Genomic DNA, 21,908 nt, shown 5'->3' with positions numbered 1-21,908 from the left:
TCCTTTTAAGAATGGAGAAAAACAAAACAAACCCAAAAAGAATGGATTCACCCTTGGCAATAACAACACATTTGAGACATGATTAACTCCATTTAGCATCCTGTGGATAAATTTGCCTCATTCAAATTTCGAATCTTGTAGGAAGTTTCTGCAGACTTCTTCATCCCACCCAAAATAGCAGGCTGTAAAATTGTAGTGCCATTGCACATGGAACAGATTTAAGTTGCCCCCAATTCCTTGTACACATTAGCCATTTTTTAATATACCTCTAACAAAACATTCCCCTTCTGCCTCCCTGCTGTCACTTTTCAAATTATTGACTGGAAGTAAGAAAATGGTGTCCTGCCTGGGATCAGTCACCTGAATGAATCATATGCAAAGACCAGCCCTGAGTCCATCTTTGTTTCCTTCCATTAACTTTCCATTGTAACAGTTTCCAGAGGGATAGCTGTGCTGTTGATTTGAGTTACAATTAGCTTGGTGTTCTTTGTTACAAGAAACAAAAACAAAAAACCCTTCACATTTAATTAAAATAGACTCCCCACCCCACCCCCCACTCCCGTACCCAAATGATGTTTCATGTGTGGATTTAGATCAGACATAGGGAAACTCTGCCCTCCAGGCGTTTTGAGACTACAGTTCCCATCATCCCTGACCACTGGTCCTGTTAGCTATGGATGATGGGAGTTGTAGTCCGAAAACATCTGGAGGGCCGAGTTTGCCTATGCCTGATTTAGATGAATTGTTTTAAATAACTATACATTCTTGTTTAAGGTACATAAACTCCTTCCTTGAGAGGAATAAAAAACAAATCACCTGTATATAAAACATAGCCACATAATGTAAGTGTGTGTGGTCAGTCACATTTGGGATTAGTTAGCAGCTGTGTTTGTCTTACGGATAATGCTGCAATATATGTTGTGCACTACATACTTTTGAAAATGCATTCATACAGGGAATTTGAAGTTGAGAAATCACTTCATATTCCCTCTAAGAAATTTGGTATCCCAAAGGGGGGGGGGGTTAGTATGTATCAAAGACTATTATCCATAAACTTCCTGAATAACAAACATGAACAGCTTTTACAATATGTTTGGGATTCTTTTAAGTTTTAATATAAAGGTAAAGGGACCCCTGACCATTAGGTCCAGTCGTGACCGACTCTGGGGTTGCGCGCTCATCTCGCATTATTGGCCGAGGGAGCCGGCGTACAGCTTCCAGGTCATGTGGCCAGCATGACAAAGCCGCTTCTGGTGAACCAGAACAGCACATGGAAACGCCGTTTACCTTCCCGCTGTAGCGGTTCCTATTTATTTACTTGCATTTTGATGTGCTTTTGAACTGCTAGGTGGGCAGGAGCTGGGACCAAGCAACGGGAGCTCACCCCGTCACAGGGATTCGAACCGCCGACCTTCTGATCAGCAAGCCCTAGGCTCAGTGGTTTAACCACAGCGCCACCTGGGTCCCTAAGTTTTAATATATATTGTTTTAAAATGCTTTTTTTAAAAAAAAATCCTGGACAAATCTCTTCCATCTTGGGCTGAAAAGTTGCAGCTACAGAAGAAATGGATGGTTGGAAAAAGTATTGACCTTCAGATGTTAACACTTTTTGGGGGGTAATAATTCTATTGTAAATTGGAGATCCCAGGGAGTAATACGGCTAAATAGTTGCCATCATGCAGGTATCGGGAGTGATTAATCATCACAGAGATATGCCTGCAAGCTTTGTTATCTTCTGCTCTGGCAGCATCTGTTTGTCCCATTCTCCCCCAAGTGATCGTTTGTTTGCTGTGCACAATTTTAAGTTGCGTGTGACATAAAGTATCATTTAAAGAACAATGCAGATTAACTGAATTCAATAAAATGTTTTGGTTTCTGACCAACAAACAAACAGAGGCTAAACAGAAAAATAAATAAATTGGATCTTATTTGAGTAGAGTAGGATGAATCTGCATGTTATTTAATTTATTATTTTTTAAAAAAAATCTGCACTGAAAGCCATTTAAACACGTACAGTTGAACATATATGATCTCACAATAGTGTCAATTAAAAATCACTGTTATGAAGTTTGCGACCTGAAAATTGTTGCACTGTGTAGAGAAGCGCAAAAATAAGGCGAACAGCTCTGTTCCAGTGCACAAATTATTGTGGATCCACTTCTATACTGGAATTGGTAAAGAAAGATTGAGCTGGAAAAAAGGTTCCACTTTAAAATGTAAAAAGGAGCAGCCGTTTCATTAGTTCATCCCGTTTTGAAAGTTCATCAAGTTGATTCAGTGCTGGCTGCTGGCCAAGCATGTCTGAATTATAAATACTGTTGTCTGACCAGGGCCAAGTCTTGCTAGCTGTTGCACTTACAAACTTAACCTTCAGCTATCTGTGCTCAAATACCGACATTCTTCGCGGGTGTCCCTGTTACTTGGCACTGGAAACCCAATTCTACTTCTGAGCTGTTAAGCTTTGCTAAACTTTTCACTGCTAAGTGTGCAATGTTACACTGAGGTCTGTTGTTTGGCTGACTGGAAATGTTTGTTTAGACAGCTTTTGCACCCAAGTTCTTAGATAACACATGTTTAAACTCCTATATTGTAGGTAGTTCAGTCATTTCACAATCAGTAGTTTATAGGTTCAGATGTTGCAGAGGCTTGTTCAAGTAGTAATACAAATTAATCACTGGCGACATCTGGAAGGCCACCGTTTCCTCACTGCTGATATAAACCTTTGACAACTTGCTGCAGCAGACTAATAATATGCCTGGTTTTTCAGGAACTATAACCCTCCCATCTTCCTTACCTTGTTCACTTTACAGATGTTCACCTACACTACATTTATTCATACCCATTGTTAGCCACTGAAGTATAGATTGAAATCCTATACACACTTAAGTCCCATTGAACTTCATAAGTTTCTGAGTAGACATGCAAAAGACTGCGCTGTTAAGTATCTTAATGCGGCAAACACCTTTGCAATGTTTAAGGCAGCAATCCAGACTGGGGCAGAGGGAGCATGGCATGGCAGATTCACCACTGGATCAGGCAGAAGGTGGTAGCATAGTGTTTGCACCTATCTTGCTATGGCAGCTCTGGACTGGCACAGCACAGGGGCCCAAACTGTCAGTTTACAGAACCTGCTGCCACCAGTGTCCCATTTTGAGACATTCTGTTGGCTGCTTCAGAATGCAGGTGCAGAAGGGGCCTGCCACCACTGAATCCTACTCTTTGCCAGCAGCACTGATCAAGGAATAGGATTGCTCCAGAGTTAAATAAGAGTGAGCTGTCTGTGTTAAACACAAGCAAGCACCAGAGTTCTATCTGCAGCCCAGCTAAACCAGGCTATTTGGCTATACTAGAGTTTAGTTCTACCAAAGTTAATGGGACAAAAACGGGGCTAAAATGAAATACCTGGGTTCCTGGAGTTGTGCAGTAAGCTGCTTATGCCACCTGCCCACAAACTGAGGATTTTGTGACTTCACAAATTGGTTGTGAGGCTAATACTTGAGCTTTGAAAGAGAATTACTTAATCACTTTTGACTATAATTTTTAAAGGGATCAAAGGTTCATAGAGACCTGAAAAAGCAGTGAGGCATGCTCCTATATTTCTACCGCAAGGTGTATAATTATTAGGCGGTATAGTTTTAACACATAAATCCAGACTTTTAATGGGATGTGCAGATACATTTTGAATTAGGAGAGATCTTGAACCTTGCTGTGCATGGCCAATGCACAGAGAGATGAGAAGCGGACAAACATGAAGTTCCAAGCCATTGTTGCTTCTTGTTGTCTGGTGGGGAGCAATGCTTTTCCTTCCAGAAGGACCTAACCTTACTTGGCTTACATGGTAGGGAATGCTTAGGCGATTCATATGGAAATGCTTCCCTTCTCAGAATAGCCATATGCTTGTTAATTTCTGACCCAGTGGCATCCTCTTGCTGACTTCCTTGTTGTGTGATGATGAAGGGAGTGCCTGGGAAGAAAAGGGAAATTGATGAGGCCTCCCCTCTTTTTGGTTTTACGCACCCATGTGTTTCGGGACTGACTTGGCTGCTCCTCTCCCCAGCTTTTATGGCCACTTGTAGTTCATACTGGGTCACCAGTGATTGATTGGTAGCGTTGACTGGCGCTTAAGGAATTAGAAACTGCACAGGGGTCAGCTCAGATATGTAGCCAGGAGGGCTTTTAGGCACAATGGAGGGTGGAGTTAGGGTGACATAGACTGAAAACTTAACATGAACACCATTAAAAAAAAACCCCACTTTTGTCCACCACGTCCCCACCCTCAGGATGTGAGCTGCCTCCTGTGTCTGAAAATATCCTGCCTCGGACTCAGTTGCCTGACATGAGAGAGGAAATTGAGAGTCTCCTCCCTGAGGAAACGCGATGCCCCCGTCTCCCTCTCAGGCGGGGCAATTGATCTTCAAGCGGGCAAAGACTGACAGCAGAAAGTGAAGGAATTTCCTTAGCTTCTTCACAGTGGAAGAAGAGCTGAACTTGGCGTTAAAGAGGGCCGTTTCCCGCCCCATTCAACTGCGTGTCCTGCTCTGAGTTAAAACCCCCTTGAGGAATGATTTTGTGTCTGTGTGCGGAGGCGACTGACTGAAGACGCTCCTTCGGCGGGATTTGTCAGGCCCCTTGAGAGGATTGCGCGGCGAGCTCGGCGGCGAAGGGGGGGGTGGGCGGCTGTGAAGTGGGGGGGGGCGTCGGGGAGGAGCGAAGCCCGCCGCGGACTCCGGTCTCGCGAAGAAATGGGCAGGAGCGGCGGGGGCGCACAGGGAGCCGGAGAGGAAGGGGGCTGACTGGAAGCGCCGTCGAAGGGGGACAGCAGGAAGGCTTCTTCCTCCGGGAAGTTTTTTTCCGTGTGGAGGCGGCCGCTTCCGATGCAGTGGATAGACGAGCCACCCCCCTCCTCCCCGCGGTAGGTATGCCTGCCTACCTGCCTGCGCGCCGTGTGCGTTGACTGCGGTGCTTCGCGAGGGGGTGCAATGGCCATCCGTTTCAGAGCGATGGTAGCTTCGAAGGGGGCGGGAATCGGGGTCTGAGGAAGAGGCTGCGGAATTTTGTGTTAGCGGGTAGGTTTGAGAGGGGGGAGCCGAAATAAACGCTCTCTCCTTCTTTTATTATTATTATTGATTAATGCTTTTTCGGCTCCCCTGAGGCGTTTTGTACGGGACCGGAGCGGGAGAAGCCCTCCGCCCCGCCCGGGCCGCAGAGCAGCGCGCCCTGCCTGTGGCGTTTGCGGCGGTGCTTCGGGCTTGCGGAGACTGCGCGCTCTTTTCATTGGTCGCGAGGAGTCCCGCGCTGCAGTCCTTAGCGAGCCCAGCGGAGCGAAGGAGGAGCGCGCGCGGGGAGAGCGAGCAAGAAGTGAAGGGGAGGCAAAGCAGTTGACGTAGGAAGGGCAGCCTCCTGCCTCACCGAAAAAGGGGGCGACCTTCCCTATCCTGAGGAAGCCTGAGCTACTTCGGGTTTTGAGCTGCATTTCCCTTCCGCGTCCCGCACAAGTTCCCCATTCATAAGCTCCAGCTTTATAAGTAAAGCCACCCATCAATGTCATTGCGGGGGGGGGGGGGTATTGTCTGGGTCCCAAACAGAGATGAGTACTTTTGGGGGGAGGGTTTCCCCCCCTCTTTTGTAATGAAGATGCATTTTTCCGGGGGGGGGCTTCTGCTTCCGCGCCCCTCCTTTTTAACAAGAGGCTTATCGTTTTCCCTAACCAACATTTAATTCCATTGTGGCAGAAAGTTGGGATAGAAATGTCACACAGATGTAATTTACTTCTTGGGCACCTTTTCTCTTTTTTGCCTGCACCTCTGAGGAAGAAGGGCACCCTGGCATTTCTGCCCCAGAGCCCTGAGCATTTTTGTTGTGCCAATTTCTCTACTCTTGCTCCTGTAGACATACCACAGATGGAGGACCTTTAATTCATCAGACCTGCCTGCTGACTACCTTTTTTTTTAGGCAGGCAGCTTTGACCAAAATGTAGCAAAGACCTTCCAAGTTTAAAGCCAAAATCTTCAAGCCATCAAAAAATTTTTTAAAGAGGAAGTCATTCATAAGTAAGGTTGGGTAGAGGGAGTCTTGAACACTTCAGAGAGACTATTGCTGACTGAAGTAGTTTGTACAGGCTGCATCCTGTGGACTTTTGGGAGTAAGGCCCCCACTGGGTCGTCTTAGTAGACACAAATAAGATTCCCCTTTAAAGTGAAGTTAAAGCATTCTCTCCCCACTCCAAATAAAGCCTCACACGTTGACCTTTATTTTTATTTTTTAAAGATAATCAGGGCTAATTTATATGCAAATCTACTGCTTACTTTACTACTTCCTTGAACAGTTTTCTTTGTAAATGCTTTCCCTCCCCAAACTTAAGAGTGGTAAGTTTTAACAAAGAAGTATGGTGTTCAAGAGCCAACAGGTGATGGGAGTGAAACCTGAGTACATATTTACACTGGAGTAAAATCTGGCTGCTGTTTCCTATGGCGGCTGTTTAAAGAGAAGTGTAAAGCATATATCAAAAGGGGTATTTTAAAAAGTTAGGAAAAAACGACGACTTTGGGATATTGCTTTCCTACCCTAAACTGTTTTGTTGAGCTTAATTGCCATTGAGACAAAGCCTTTTGTGTGTTTCCATCCTAATTAATATGTCAGTGCTTTTCCTCTGCAAGTTAAGCATTTCTAAAATCTCAAAAAAAAAAAAATCCAGTGGGAGCCTACTCTCATTTTCCTGGGAGTAAATCCCATTGACCTCAATGGGACTTACTTCTGAGTAGATATAGAATTATGCCATTGAATCTATTCCAGTGGCACTTTGGATCATGCCTATAGAGATTTAGAGGGACAAATATAACGTGTTTTGTGATATCTGAAGATAAAGAGAAACTGAAATATTTTAATCAACATCTTAAGATCTTTTTGCTATTTTTTGTTTTGTTTCTCAAGTGTTACTAAAGTGTAAATGATTTCAGTATAGAACTTAATAAGTCTGGTTCCCTATCACTCCGCCCTCTTGCACTTGAAATGTATGTACCTTAATATCCAGCTTTGGTAATATTTCCACTCCTTGCTCTCTTAATATCATGCACATTAGAACAGCAACAAAGACACCTGCTTTTTAACCTCAAGTTCTGACCCTTTTGGGTTATAGTTGCAGTGTACTGTGAGTTAGGGGTGTGATATGCATCTTGAATTCCCCATAGCCTTGTTAACAAGCAGTTTAACAAAAAGTTGTTAAACAATTTGCCCTGCAGGACAGAGTTAAACAGCAGGGGGCAGGGAAGGATGTTTGTGTAACTGGCCTTATGAATTGTGACCCCTTACGATCTGGTCAGAGGTGACCACAGAGCATACATACTCTGGGAGCTGGAAATCTTAACATAAAGGCTAGTTTCACACATGGCTTCAACTGTTGCCCAGAGAACAAGGATACATCTATCTTTTAGAAACTGGGTGTGTCTGGTAGCTTTTATGCAAAGGGTTCTGTCTTTAGAACAGTTTTTTATTAAATGACAATAGGTGAAATTTACACTGGTGTATATCTAAACATCATAATCAAATTACCCTTTAATCCAATTACATAGTTAATAATTGCTCATTCACCAGTACAAGGATTCTCTTTGTGAGCTTTAGTAGTTAGTCAGTACTTGTACTGAGGTGGCACTTAAGGTCATTTATGTTCTGCAGAACAGAGCAGGAAGATGTCACACAGTGTTTTCTTCTGTTCTTCATCACAACAGTAGATGTAGATGTGTAACACAATCTACAATGGTATCATGAGCTGAGAACTTACTTCAATCATAAAGACTTTCAGCCTGTTTTTCACTCATATATTAAATACAGGGTTTGGGGTTTTTTTCTTTTTAATGGATATAGTTAGTTCTAAAACTTGATTAAAAATTAACTTACAAGTACCTAGCATTGTTGCTGCTTAAGCAGAAACAGTACCTGGAACGTGTGCAAAGTTGTTTTCCCCCCCCTTTTCTTATTAAAAAAAACCCCACCACATTTTAATAAAGCAATTTTATACGTTAGCCTTCTGTTCCTCTAGTGAAGAAGAAGAAGAGAGTCTCAAAGCGGCTAACATTCTCCTTTCCCTTCCTTCCCCACAACAAACACTCTGTGAGGTGAGTGGGGCTGAGAGACTTCAAAGAAGTGTGACTAGCCCAAGGTCACCCAGCAGCTGCATGTGGAGGAGCGGAGACACGAACCCGGTTCCCCAGATTAGGAGTCTACCGCTCTTAACCACTACACCACACTGGCTCTCTAGTGCAGAGAAATATACCCTTTAAGACTATATTTATTTTGTTAATTTATTTTTCTCCCACCCTTTTCTATGTATATACTCAGGGCAACATAACAATCATATAAATAGATAAATACAATAATGTCTATCAAAGCAAAAGGCAACAACAGTTAAAACAAACATAATAGTAAAATCTGAGGGTTGCAATGCAGCCTAAAATTAACTTATCCATCATTTATAACCGGGGGGGGGGGGGGAGAGCCTAGGATGCTCCAAATGCTGCCGGACTGCAGCTCCAAATGATGGCTGGAACTGATGGAAATGTCAGCAACCACCTGGATGGCCTTTATGTTCTCCACCCCTGTTAATAAAAGTTAGCAGAAATGGAGAGATCCTGATGCTGGGAACCGAATATATGATGGCGGCTTCCAGGCAAGCTAAGCTGCCTTGGAAGAGCATTACATAGGTTAGCTGGGAAAGCCCTTTGCTCAGTTCCCAGTTTCCTCACTGCAGAACGTGGGGGTACCCAAAGGAGGGATTCCAAACATGGAAATTGTGAATGGGCTGGTTCATGTGGCACTTAAGCATGCTTTTACTTTTTAAAAATATTCTCCTATTTAATGTTGCTTGTTGAACAAGATTGGTGAAGGAGGCTGAGCAAGTTCTCAGTCTTTTACATTGGGATTGTCTAACCTAGCTGAATGGCAATGCTGGCCAAAATGTGTGTTGTGTCCAGAGAGGCAGCAAGGTAACGAATGGAAGATTAACTTAATTAGTCTTATTTAGTGTTATAATTTTCTTTCCCTGCAAAGAGAGGCTTTTTCTCTATCTTTTTTTTACTCTGCCGCATTTGCAGACTGCTCGATAAATAATTTTTAAACGTATAATTTTGGTTGGTATTGAGTTTACTTAATCTTTGTGAGGTTGTTTTGTATGGCTTTTCTTTCCATTGACCATTTCTTCAGTGCTCTGCAGTTCCCTGCAGCTGCCCACATTGGAGGGGAGGTACCTTATGATAAGGGACACGGGTGGCGCTGTGGGTTAAACCACAGAGCCTAGGGCTTGCCAATCAGAAGGTCAGTGGTTCGAATCCCCGCACCGGGTGAGCTCCCGTTGCTCAGTCCCAGATCCTGCCAACCTAGCAGTTCAAAAGCACGACAAAGTGCAAGTAGATAAATAGGTACCACTACAGCGGGAAGGTAAACGGCGTTTCTGTGTGCTGCTCTGGTTTGCCAGAAGCTGCTTTGTCATGCTGGCCACATGACCTGGAAGCTGTACGCCAGCTCCCTCGGCCAATAATGTGAGATGAGGGCCGCAACCCCAGAGTTGGTCACGACTGGATCTAATGGTCAGGGGTCCCTTTACCTTTACCTTATGATATCTTCCTCTGGGATTAAGAGTGAGAACCTGGGGAGACTGGCTACCAAGTTCCTAAATTTCTGTGAATTTGGCAATTTTCTCTTTAGTATTATTATACCCCCTTGAAAAGTTAAAAATTATTCACAGGAAAAACAACAAGAAATCAGTAGCTGTCAAAAGAGCATGTTAGGCAGCCCTCCCGAGTTTCCTGTGCTAACAGGAAAGCCCAGCTGTGGGTTTGGGGGAAAGACCCCTGGGAAGGCTATATAATGTAAATACTAGAGAGATAATATATGTAGAGTGACACAGTGCTTCCCCCCCAAAAAAGAAAATGTTTAGGGGGGGGGAAGCACTGACTCACACGCATTGACTCAAGAAAATCACCATTTTATAGTTCAAATCGGGAAAAAGAAATACAGTAAATGGACAAAACTACACAAAATGTCTAGTGGTATGTGTACCCCTGCGTAACCCTCCCCCCTAAAAAAAAAAAAGCACTGGAGTGAAGGAATGGCCAGTCACCAAAAACAGTGGCCATTTTGATAGTAAGGTAAATGCCTTGTACTTCATCCATAAGAATTTTTCTCTCCTTAGAAAATTATAAAATCCAGGGCTTCCCCCCCCCCCTAATTAATTGATAGAGAATGGTTAAAAACTGTGCAGAAGAAATTTTCAGCATGATGCAGTTAAGCTTCCTAGTGAAGAAGAAGAAGAAATACATAGAATTATTTAAGTGCCATTTTTGAAATTGTGGGTTGGGTCAAAGAAACTGAGCAGCAGGGAAGTAACATTTTGTTTGTTAAGTGCTGGAATTGGTTAGCTCTGTAGTATTGAAGCTAATACAGTCTTTGGATGCTTAAATAGAAACATTGTGTCTAGATTGCAAAAAAAGTCATAGTTCTGGTCTATTATGCCAGGGGTCTCCAAGCTTTCCTTGCCTCGGGCCGGTGTCTTGAGAAATGATCACTTGGAGGGCGGGGGAGCGTGTACCCATACGCGCGCACACACGCTATTTCTGGCGCACTTCCGGGTTGAAGGAGGCCCGTGCGCATGCGCACAAGCTATTTCTGGTGCTCCTCCAACCCAGAAGTGTGTCCTCGCACTGCGCTGCTAAGAACAGGCGGCGGTGTCTCCGTGGGCTGGATAAACAAGTCCCTCAGGCCTTATCCGTCCCCCGGGCCATAGGTTGGTGACCCCTGTATTATGCACTTGCTGGTCAGGCTTCATGTGGGGGTGGCCAGTTCTGGCTACTGCATTATGGCAAAACCCATAATGGTAAGGTCTCTCTCAAGTCCCACTAGGAATGGCTGAAAGAGATAAGCATGCTTGGAAAAGACTAATGGGAGACATCTGATATCTGAAGGGCTGTTGTGCAGAAGATGGAGCAAGCTTTTTCTCTAGTTTCAGAGGACAGCATTGGCGCTAATGGGTGGAAACCTAATTTTGGTTAAACATAGGAAGCTTTCCCCAATCGGTAAGAGCCTCAGTAGTGGAACAGGCCGCCTCTTGAGATGGTGGTCTATTTCTTCATTGGTGGCTTTTAAGCAGAGGCTGTATTGTAGAGTTACTGTGGAGCATGGAGTTGACCTCCAAATTTATTTCCAGTGCTTGTAACTGTCTTTGAGTTCTCTTGCTTCAGAATACACAAGCAGAATATTATTTGGGTTTTGCTTCAGTTTACTCTTAGAAAACTCTTAGGCAAAATGTAAAAGGTGCTCATCTATGGATAATATATAGTATGATTGCAAGTGCATCTTTGGGATCCAAACCAATGCCTGTATATTTCATCATAATTTGAACCATCAGTGTGCTCCATATTCTTGGAATGGCTCCTTTCCAGTTACTGTATAATATATCAATAAAATGGCAAAACTATCTTCAGTATATAAATTAAAGTGTTACTGTAATTAGGACTTTTTTTTGAGACTGCATTCCTAATACACAGCTTCCTTGGAGTAAGTCCAATTGAACTCAGCCTGGTTTACTTCTGTAATTTTTTGTTTTAGAACTGATTAATATTTTCCATGTGCTTAAACTCTGTAATGAAACTTGACACTGTGCCACACTGAGTTTAAAAATGGGGTTTTGATCAGCGCAGTAAAATGGGTATTATTCTTACCAGCGTCAAAAGCAGTTTCATGAAGATAACTAGTGTGGCCTAAATGTCACCAGCAAATTATTTTTGCTATCAGCAATGTGCTGCATAAAATTAAACTTACTGTGAAGATTTGTTGCATATAACATTGATCTCTTTTCATTTAGCATTTTGCATTCAAGGAATAGAGACAGATTTGAATGCTCAAGAGACTGTAGTATTACTTGTTGTTTCCCATCTTACATTTTTGCAAATGACACCAAGAGATAAGAGTTAGCAAAATCTGTTCTACTAACATGAAACTGAAGGAGATAAACTGTTCAAATGTAAGATGGTCCCTCTACCACACACAGCTATCGGATTGCATAGGAAGGACAGGAAGTTCATTCAAGACAACAAAAGGAAAAGGAGGGGCAGAGGTGAGAGAACAATAGGGGGTATATTTGTAGCGCACACATGGACCAAATTTAATCTTGGCAAACCTATTGAGTTTGACTTATTTTCACTGTCCAAAATGTGCAGTTCACTGCCTAAAAAAGCATGCACAGGGTTAAAACAAATTTGTACGGTACTTTAAACCACATTGAGTTGCCCCTTGTAATAATTCCAACAGTTGTCTCTCTGTGCTATAGATTTAACTTGCAGAAGTTATCTGATGGGAGGGGATGAGTCACCTTCCACAGTGATAACCCTATTTATAAGTAGTTAGTGATGGTTCTTATTGATCTCAAAATTCGTGTATGAGAGGAATTCAACATTGTGCTAAGGCAAACAAGCTTACTCAACACAGCCTTTCCCGTCTGCTTGCCTGCCTGTGCCCTGTTTTAGGAGTTCTCCCAACCCCAACTAAGCCAATTTTGGAAGGGGCAAGGGGAAGTCTTTGTGTGGGCTTCTGCTAGTGGGACTAACTAGTTTAATACAGCCCTGTGTTTTTCAAATTAGCTTGGGGTCCGGTATATTGACACATATTTCAGGGTCTAACTCAGCATGATTATTAAAGAATTGCAGTCTGTAACTTTTTTGTAAGTAGTTACAAAAGTAGTTTTTTTGTAAGTAGCTATCACTACCACCATAGAACCCCAAAGCATATTTTTGCTTTGGGAAGTTCATTTTAGTGGTTTAAATAGTGACACTTCTTTCCAATAGTGTGCTTGTGTTTCTGATGAAAAGCTAAAAGTTGTGTCTCGTCTGGTGCATTTTACAAGTTGAAATCATGCAGCCAGAAGTAAGCAGTTCAGTGAAGCACAATGTGCTTCTGCACTTCAATATTTATCATTATGCCACTGAGCATGAGATGCTGCTTACAAGCATCTAAAATGCCCCAGAGTATATGTAAGAATTGCCTTGGGATCGTTTATGATGACACAACCACATCATACATTTCTCCTTGACATTTTTTCCTCCCCATTTGCTAATTCTGTATCTTTATTTATATTCCAGGTATATAGATTATAGAAGCATTTTCTCCATTATACCACTGCTCAGTCTGTAGAGTTTTTGTGGGTTTGGGCTTTAAATTTTTAGAGAGACACAATTAAAAAACCTCAACTGTTTATTTGAAAAACAGGTTTGTTTGTTTTTAACCCCCTTGGGCTGTTATCACGTAATATATATGCACACCAGCAAGTTTGACATTTCTTTGTTTTGAAAACGGCAACCAAGATGTTTTGTTGTAACATTTGACTTTCCAACTTGTTTTCAGAGCTCTTAATTGATGAACTGCGACTGAGTATCCTGACACTTCCCCACTGACTGTGTGTGTTTTAGAAATGGAGCCAAAGGGGGGCAACCTGACATTTGGCTTCCAGCGAAGCTCGACATCTGATGATGACTCTGGTTGTGCCCTAGAAGAATATGCATGGGTTCCTCCAGGTCTTAGACCTGAACAGGTAAGAGCAGAAACTATTCATTTCAAGCTTACAAACAGAGGCAGTTCTTTTGTTTGTTAATTTGATTTAAAACATTTTCTACAGCAAGTTATTTGTCAGACTTAATATCTTTGACCTTTAAGTGTCCTTCTACGCTGACATGCATAGTCAGTGGTCCAAAAGCAAAAGATTAACCCAATTTCCCCTCACTTAGGCAGCACTATTCTCATTATTTTCTGCAGGAAATGATAATCAAACTTTGAACTCCTTAACCTTAACTGTGTAGATGATGCAAAAGACCTTATTTTATATTGGGGATTTGTCAGTAGTTTTGTTAATCTTAACTTAAAAAACAATATTACCCATAGAGCAAAATAAACTTTTGGTGGAATAATTTTATTTTTTGAGACCTACACTGAGAAAAAGGACAAATTCTTAGTGGATTTCCATTTTTATCAGATGGGAAATGGAGTTTCTTCCAACCTTCTCCAAAGATAAAAATTCAACAGTTTCTAGCAAAGTTCACATGGAAAGAATTAATTTACAAAACAATGTTTGTTTGTTTGTTTGTTTCTTTATTTAACCTGTAAGATTAAAGCCTGTCAATTATAACTGTTATTTTTTCTGGCTATCTTCACACGTTGGGTGATAAAATGCAGAAAGAAAATGTGGAATTTTAACAGACTTGCTGACAATCCTTGAAGGATGTGGAAATTAGATGTGCATAATTTATGGCACCCCTAAATGTCACTGCAAATAGCATTCCAAAACAGCAATTCAACAGCTGGGTGCTGGCTATCTGAGGCAATCCAGCTTTGCAGAGTTGGCTCACCTGCTCTTCTTAGCAAGAGGAATGCAAACCTTGCCAAACATCTAAAGAAGAAAATCCTAGTGTCTTTTGTTAAAAAGCAACAAAACCCTAAGATAACAGCAGTAGATAAGACTGAGTGCATGGGTCATTATGTATATTCTGGTCTCTGTTCAGGTACAGCTCTACTTTGCTTGCTTGTCTGAGGAGAAGATCCCTTATGTTAACAGTCCTGGGGAGAAACACCGAATCAAGCAGCTTCTATATCAGCTACCACCCCACGATAATGAGGTAGATATGGTCAAGTAGATGTTTCAGCTGGTACAGAATATAGCTGTCATCATTTTGACTGTAGAGTTTATTTGCATAGTATCTTATTTTGTGTTAAGGGTTCCACTTCTTGTTCACTTCCAAGGCCAACTCAGGGCACTGATACTTTGAATGACTTGAGACATAGCTACCTGAAGTGCCTTCCTCCAGCTCCCACACCCTTATGTCTACATTTCTGCTTCTTCCTCTGTTAGGGGTGTAGGTGACACTTGAATTTATGGGAAGATTACCTGGCACAAGTATTGCTATCTTTTCGGCACCAGGCTATTAAATAAAACACCCTAGGCTTTTGAAATGCATTTGGCATTTTATAATCTTGCTGGCTGTTAGTATGTGCTGGTTGCTTTACTCTGTGGCTTATGATATTTTAACTTTGTCAAAAGCCCGTCACCAGATAATGTTGTATAGCTTTAGTAAATAAAAGTGTGTTGCAAGAGATCACGAGATTCCCCTCTACAGAGGAATCTACCTTCTGTGTATTTGCATGTTTACCTGCTCTGGTGTGCCAGCGAACTACTCTGAGAACAGGTAAATACTGCTGTATCTCTGGATCTGTTGTAATTGTCATTCCTGCTGCAAAGATGCAGAGACACAGCAGAATGACCTGAAAAGGAGTACACTAGGAAGGCCAACTCGCACAGAAACATAGGAGGAGAGGTTCTCTGGGGCGAGTAGCTCTCTTATACACTGAATGCAAATGTCTTTGGATGTAAGTAACCAAACTTCTCAGCTTTTTCCTTTGAAAAGTACTTGCTTAATGATATCTAACTGTTATGTTAATACAGTGAGTGTAGGTGCTGGATGCAGTAGAGGTTTGGGCTGGGCAGGTTGGGTCTGTAGTATCTCATTAAAGGTTCTAGACAAGAAGCTACTGTCAAGACTTGGGGCAAGTACTGTTTGCTAAGTCTCAGTGGTGTATCCATCGAGTGTATTGTGTTAACCGTGCTGATATAAGTAATGTTTTCCCAAACAGTCCTAAATTACACAAGCCTGAGGCTCATACAAGGTATATACCTAATCAGGTTATAATCTATTCCATCCCTTTACTTCACTGTTATGGTCTAAAGAAAAGAAAAACCTGGAAGGAACTCTGCTTAAAGCATATTGTAACTTGTAAAACTAAATAGCCTTATACCAGGCATCCCCAAACTTCGGCCCTCCAGATGTTTTGGACTACAGTTCCCATCTTCCCCGACCACTGGTCCTGTTAGCTAGGGATCATGGGAGTTGTAGGCCAAAACATCTGGAGGGCCACAGTTTGGGGATGCCTGGTATAAGGTTATTTAGTTTTACAAGTTACAATATCTCCAAAAAGCAATGTCTGCATATAGGGTAGAACTGCACTCACATCTTGTGATGGTTGTCTCATGTCACTGTACCAGTTCCCATTACCAAAGACCTGAATCATTGAACAGGAGTGAAAATTTCAGAAGGAATCTGTTTTCAGCTGTCTTCCATTTTGATGGACATAGTCACTTCTGAGATAGATTTCTGAGGAAGGACAGGCATGTGTGTGTGTGTGTGTGTGTGTGTGTGTGTGTGTGTGTAAAAGTGCATTTCTTTCCAATATAACTAGCATAGATTTTAAAGTTCTTATGCTTTCCTTTTGGTGAAGGTGAGATACTGTCAGTCTCTAAGTGAAGAAGAGAAGAAGGAACTTCAAATATTTAGTTCACAACGAAAGAAGGAAGCTCTGGGACGAGGCACGGTTAAGTTGCTCTCAAGGGGAGTGATGCATGCACTTTGTGAGCAGGTAATGTTCTTATTACCCAAATTAAAAATAGTGTTGGACCTGTGTGAAGCTCAACTATGGATATTTAAATCTACATAAGAACCAAAGTTAATGGACTAAAGCTTGAAAACTGTACAAATTTAATAAGGCTGCATAAAAGGTATGCGGTTCAGCTCTGTTAAAATGGAAATAGCAAGTAAATATTGAACTAGAATAAACAGTTAATTATGTTAATTGGAAAAAAGCAGGATGGAATTAGGCTATAAAGTATGGTGAAGATTCAACATTCATACAATGGAAAACTAATTTGAACTTGCCTGTTCATTTGTATTTTATTTTCAGTGTGGTACAAAGATCAGTGGAGGTGAAGTTGCAGTATTTGCCTCAAGAGCTGGGCCTGGAGTCTGCTGGCATCCATCCTGCTTTGTGTGTTTCACATGCAATGAACTACTTGTTGACTTAATCTATTTCTACCAAGATGGAAAAATTCATTGTGGAAGGCACCATGCTGAACTACTCAAGCCGCGTTGCTCGGCATGTGATGAGGTAATACCACATTCCCATAACACTTAAAAGCCGGAGGTCGAAATGAGAATTGTGTTCTTTGCTCAGTTAAGCAGCTAGCTTCCTGAAGACAACTGAAAACATGAGGGTAGTATTCTACTAACTTTTGCTCAGGACTAAGACCCATTGAAATAAACACATTGAATACCACCCTGAGATTCTCTTGACTTTTTACACATTAACTTCTCCAGTAAATTGAAGAAAAGTTCCTTGCAAAAAAAAAAAAATATTGTTAAATATAGTGGCTGCAACTGTGCTATCCACATCTTTGCCTAAACTATTTCTTCCCTCCTAGATTATTTTTGCTGATGAATGCACAGAAGCGGAAGGTCGCCACTGGCACATGAAACACTTTTGTTGCCTTGAGTGTGAAACCATCCTTGGAGGACAGAGATACATTATGAAGGATGGGCGCCCATTCTGTTGCGGCTGCTTTGAGTCCCTCTACGCAGAGTATTGTGAGACTTGTGGGGAACACATAGGTAAGTGTATGTTAACACAGGAAAAAGTGGGTACACTACAAACTAAGCTAGAAGCTCAAGTTTCTAATCTGTAGGTGAAGGGGTCTCTGAAAATGAATGATAAAAATGTTGCCTGTTTGGGGGGGGGACAGCTGGCACCTAGGGTTTTGTTTTTTTGGGGGGGCAGGGCTTAATCGCCCAAGTTTGTGTCTGTTAAGTTAAAAAAATAAACATTTAGTAGCAATCTCAGAATGATGACCTCAAAGTCACCATACTCTATGAAAGGCTCCAGCATGTTTGCTAAACTAGTCTGCCGGCAATTTCAATTTGATTTAATTTGAAGTATGAGTTTCTTTTATTACTTCAGCTGTGTTAAATTAGCAAAGAACAGCTAGTTCTGAAAACTGGTATACCGCCAAGTGAAAACTTTTCATCCATCCCGTTGTGAAGTGGGTTCTGGTGCCACAAAAAGCTTTGTTGCAACAGATCTGTTAGTCTTCAGTGTGGCTCCGATTTTTTTCTTTTTTAATTGACACCAGCATGCTTCTCGCAGACACACACACAAACTCAACTACTCCTTTTCTTAACAGGGGTTGACCACGCTCAGATGACTTACGATGGACAACATTGGCATGCCACAGAAACATGTTTTTCTTGCGCTCACTGCAAAGTTTCCTTACTTGGCTGCCCTTTCCTTCCCAAGCAAGGACAGATTTATTGTTCCAAGTCATGCAGCCTGGGAGAGGATGTTCATGCTTCGGACTCTTCCGACTCCGCTTTCCAGTCTGCCCGCTCGAGAGACTCCAGGAGAAGTGTTCGCATGGGGAAAAGCAGCCGGTCAGCAGATCAGTGCAGGCAGTCTCTCCTCTTGTCCCCAGCCCTGAACTACAAATTCCCTGGCCTTTCCAGCACTGCTGATGATACACTCTCACGGAAACTGGATGACCTAAGTCTTTCAAGGCAAGGAGTAGGCTTTGTTGATGAAGACCTCTGGAAAGGAAGGCGGGAGGAAATGCCTGATGATCCAGAAGAATGGGCTGAGCATGAAGACTACATGACTCAGCTGCTCCTCAAGTTTGGCGACAAAGGCCTTTTTCAGCAGCCAGTGGAAGCAGACGTTAGATCAAACGAGCAGTGGATTTGCGAGAGCATGGTGAAAGGCAGATCAGAGATGAAGAAAAATAGTCAGAGCCTAGCGAGCAAGAAATACCAGTCAAATATGTACTGGGCACAGTCCCAAGATGGCCTAGGCGACTCTGCATATGGTAGCCACCCAGGCCCTGCCAGCAGCAGGAAAATCCAAGAGTTGGACATGGAACATGCCGCAACTAGATACAAACATGACCAAAAGCAATGGTATGATGATTCGCTGGAGCGATTGTCAAACCTGAAACAAGAGCAGTGTGTTCGGGATTCAATGGATTCCCTGGCTTTATCTAATATCACAGGTAAGAGGATCAAGAGAATGTAATATTGTGACTTGCACTTCATTTGGACAGCACTAATGATGCCTAATCTATAGTTAGCATTCATCCTGACAGATTTGCTTCTTACTAGCAGCCTGCAAGAGGTATGCTCTGTGCAAGGCTTTCTTTCTTTCTTTCTCTCTCTCTTGTGCTCGTTGTGCAGATACCACCCATATCGAGGCTTGGGAATTTAAGATTACGGAAGAGGGACTTTATGAGAGACGAGTCTTTAATACAGGTTTCTTCTCTCTCCATTACTAGCCAGCTGAACACTGCATATAAGTTTCCGCTGCTGTTTTCCTCCTCCCTTTTGACTTAGCTGAGCCTGACAAAGGGGAAACGGGGTAGGGGAGATAAGGGCATACAATTTCTACTAACTATAGGGCAGTGGTGTCCAAACTTTTCAAAGAGGGCCAGATTTGATGAAGTGAAGGGCCGTGAGGGCTGACCAAAGTTGTTAACATTTTTTTAAGGATTGAAGTTGTTGAGCTTTTTGTAGGATTGAAGTTATAAACTGCCACAGGAGTCAGATTAAACCAACCGTTCATATTTCGCTATCTTTCATAATCCACACTTGAGTAATTTAGCAAGAGCTGGAAATGTATAAACATTTGCATCTGAACTGTGGGAAATAATGGCGGTGGATTCGTTAAACATACTTCATTATAATGTATTCCTCTTAGGTGCTTCAGTGGATGGAGAAGTCAAACCAAGACCTTCCTTGTATTCCTTACAAACCTTCCCAGAGCTGGAAGTAGAGGATTGTGAGAAAATGAGCAACATGGGCACTCTGAACTCCTCAATGCTTCATAGGAGTACAGAGTCTTTAAAAAGTTTAAGTTCTGAATTATGCCAAGGCAAAACACTGCCAGAGGAAAAGCCAATGCACGTGCCAGTACTGAGAAGATCCAAATCGCAGACTAGACCTCAGCAAGTCAAGTTTTCAGATGATGTCATTGACAATGGAAGTTACGAGAATCTCGAAATCCGCCAGCCTCCTATGAGTGAAAGGACTCGTAGGCGTGTTTATAAGTTTGAAGACCCTGGGAAGAGGCACCAACATCGCCGCAGGAGGAGTCGGAAGTCTAGGTCCGATAATGCGCTTCACTTGGTTGCAGAAAGAAAATCTCCACCAAAGGAAAGACTTAATTTTTATTCTCCTCAGGATTATGACAAGTTTGTTCAGAATAAAGGTCATGCCGTTCGAGCATACACTCCAAACCCATACAGCCAATATACTCATATTGCCTCCGACTACACAATGAGCAACCAGAGGGACCAGTTTCTTGGATTTTTTGGAGAGGAGGAAGACTCTTGGTGCTCGTCTTCATCCTCCTCGTCCGATTCTGAAGAAGAAGGGTACTTCTTAGGACAGCCCATTCCACAGCCCCGACCAGTCAGATACCCCTACTATACAGATATCCTTTCCAGCCCAACTGCTGAACTCCCCAGTTCTCAGTTTGGACAGAGGGTAACCAAATCTAAAAAGAGAAAACCTCCCAAAGGCAAAAACTGTATAATTTCTTAATTTTGAACTGTTTCTTCACTGTTCTTCAAATGTTATGTACATAAATGGTTAAAACAACTTGTGTAACCTGTAACGGGGCAGTCTCTTGTCCATGTTCTCTATAAAGGTCTTGCAATCAGTAATCAGTTGAATCAGGAGGGAGTGGTAGAAAAATAAATTGAAAGAGTTTATAATACTGTTCTCATGTGGTTTTAGAGGGCCTTACCAGCAAGAATGCCAGTCAGTATCTTAGGTTTAGACCTTGCCTGCTACTTCTGTTGCCTAGCTAAGACACAGTATCTCAATTATAGTGTGCAACCCTATTCATCCTATAGATATTACTGTAGCCCAGCCATTTTGATGCTAAGCGAGAATGTTGTTTCTGTACAGGGCAAAAGGCATATCAGATTGACTAATAATTCTATTTGCTTTGCATTGTATCTGAGTGACCCTCAAGTAAATTAATTTAAATATATGATGTTGCTTGCCCTTAAAAATATGGTGTAAGCTACAGCCCCTACTTATGAAGTTAATTGCATTAAGTCAGTGAGTCTGCTTATATTAAACTTTTGTGAAAATAAGTCTGAGAATCCTGTATATTTGAAACACTGCCCCAAATTCCAAATGTAGCATATAAGCAAAAAATTAGAGCCATCTGATATTTATAATGTAGTATTTCATAGCTAAATCTGTATTTGTAACTTAACAGTGCAAATAATGTACATATTGTAAAGTTGAGATTTAACAGACTATTTTTATATCCCTGAATTGCAAGACATTTGTTTAAAATACCATTAGTTTTGTTTGAGGGTTTAACAGCAGTTTGAGTCAGGCAGGGGGTTTGTTAAATGTTCATAAGTTTATAGTAGTGAAATGTTTAATTTTTGACGGAAAAGCTCTGTTTTGCATGGTAGGAGCTATGTAAATACTGTTTAAGCTATGGTACGTAATATTAAAGGAATTATTTATGGGTTAAGACAACTAAGTGTAAAGCAACATTACAACAAAACACTTCATTTTCACTGTTTCCATATGATTTCTGACCAGGTGAAATGCCACATGTTGTATAGAAGTAGTTGAAAAATAAATCAGCTACACGGTAGTGTTGAAAGCTGCTTGATAGCTGGGCTATAGAGTCCCACTTTCTACCAACCAAGCTACCCCACAGGCAGTAAACATGGTCCCTATGCTGTCAAAGGAAGAGTGTGTGTGTGTGTGTGTGAGAGAGAGAGAGAGAGAGAGAGAGAGAGAATGCATATGTGCTTCCTACGAAAGGCATTGACATCCTTCAGCTCATTGTCCAATACCCAAGGAGAGTCTGTGTCTTAGCATTTGCAATGTGTTATTTGCTGTTGATCCACCACAACCATGTCATAATTCATAAGCATATGCTCAACCTGCCTATACTGATTATGTGGACAACTACCCTGTTTCTCATATTTTAAGACATACCCATAAAATAAGACATAGCAGGATTTTTAAGCATTC

General features: G+C 41.9%; 1 protein-coding gene and 1 long non-coding RNA gene across 5 annotated transcripts in view; one reads left to right on the top strand and one right to left on the bottom strand.

Moving 5' to 3' along the window:
- Positions 1-21,442, top strand: part of PRICKLE1 (prickle planar cell polarity protein 1) — a 67,256-nt gene extending 45,814 nt beyond the window's left edge. Inside the window, exons 1-8 of one of the 4 annotated variants that reach the window (XM_035126538.3) lie at positions 4,320-4,912; positions 13,387-13,573; positions 14,538-14,651; positions 16,306-16,443; positions 16,765-16,968; positions 17,282-17,468; positions 18,038-18,895; positions 19,597-21,442. In XM_035126538.3, the coding sequence (XP_034982429.1) occupies positions 13,454-13,573; positions 14,538-14,651; positions 16,306-16,443; positions 16,765-16,968; positions 17,282-17,468; positions 18,038-18,895; positions 19,597-20,441 (2,466 nt within the window). In that variant the 5' untranslated portion in view covers positions 4,320-4,912; positions 13,387-13,453 and the 3' untranslated portion in view covers positions 20,442-21,442. Of the gene's footprint in view, positions 1-4,319; positions 4,917-8,093; positions 8,112-13,386; positions 13,574-14,537; positions 14,652-16,305; positions 16,444-16,764; positions 16,969-17,281; positions 17,469-18,037; positions 18,896-19,596 lie in introns of those variants that run through there. The other 3 variants (XM_060279604.2, XM_088677023.1, XM_035126537.3) reach the window with 3 other exon arrangements.
- LOC148684566 (uncharacterized) lies at positions 3,631-5,243 on the bottom strand. The gene is made up of 2 exons (XR_015945797.1): positions 4,931-5,243; positions 3,631-3,964 (listed from the first exon to the last, which is right to left on the bottom strand). It is a non-coding gene; the product is annotated as an uncharacterized LOC148684566 (long non-coding RNA).
- Positions 21,443-21,908: the final 466 nt, after the last annotated feature.

Source organism: Zootoca vivipara, chromosome 9 (genome assembly GCF_965207765.1).
Source record: "Zootoca vivipara chromosome 9, rZooViv2.hap1.1, whole genome shotgun sequence".
NCBI lineage: Eukaryota > Metazoa > Chordata > Lepidosauria > Squamata > Lacertidae > Zootoca > Zootoca vivipara.
This window is presented reverse-complemented; position numbering and strand designations above follow the sequence as displayed.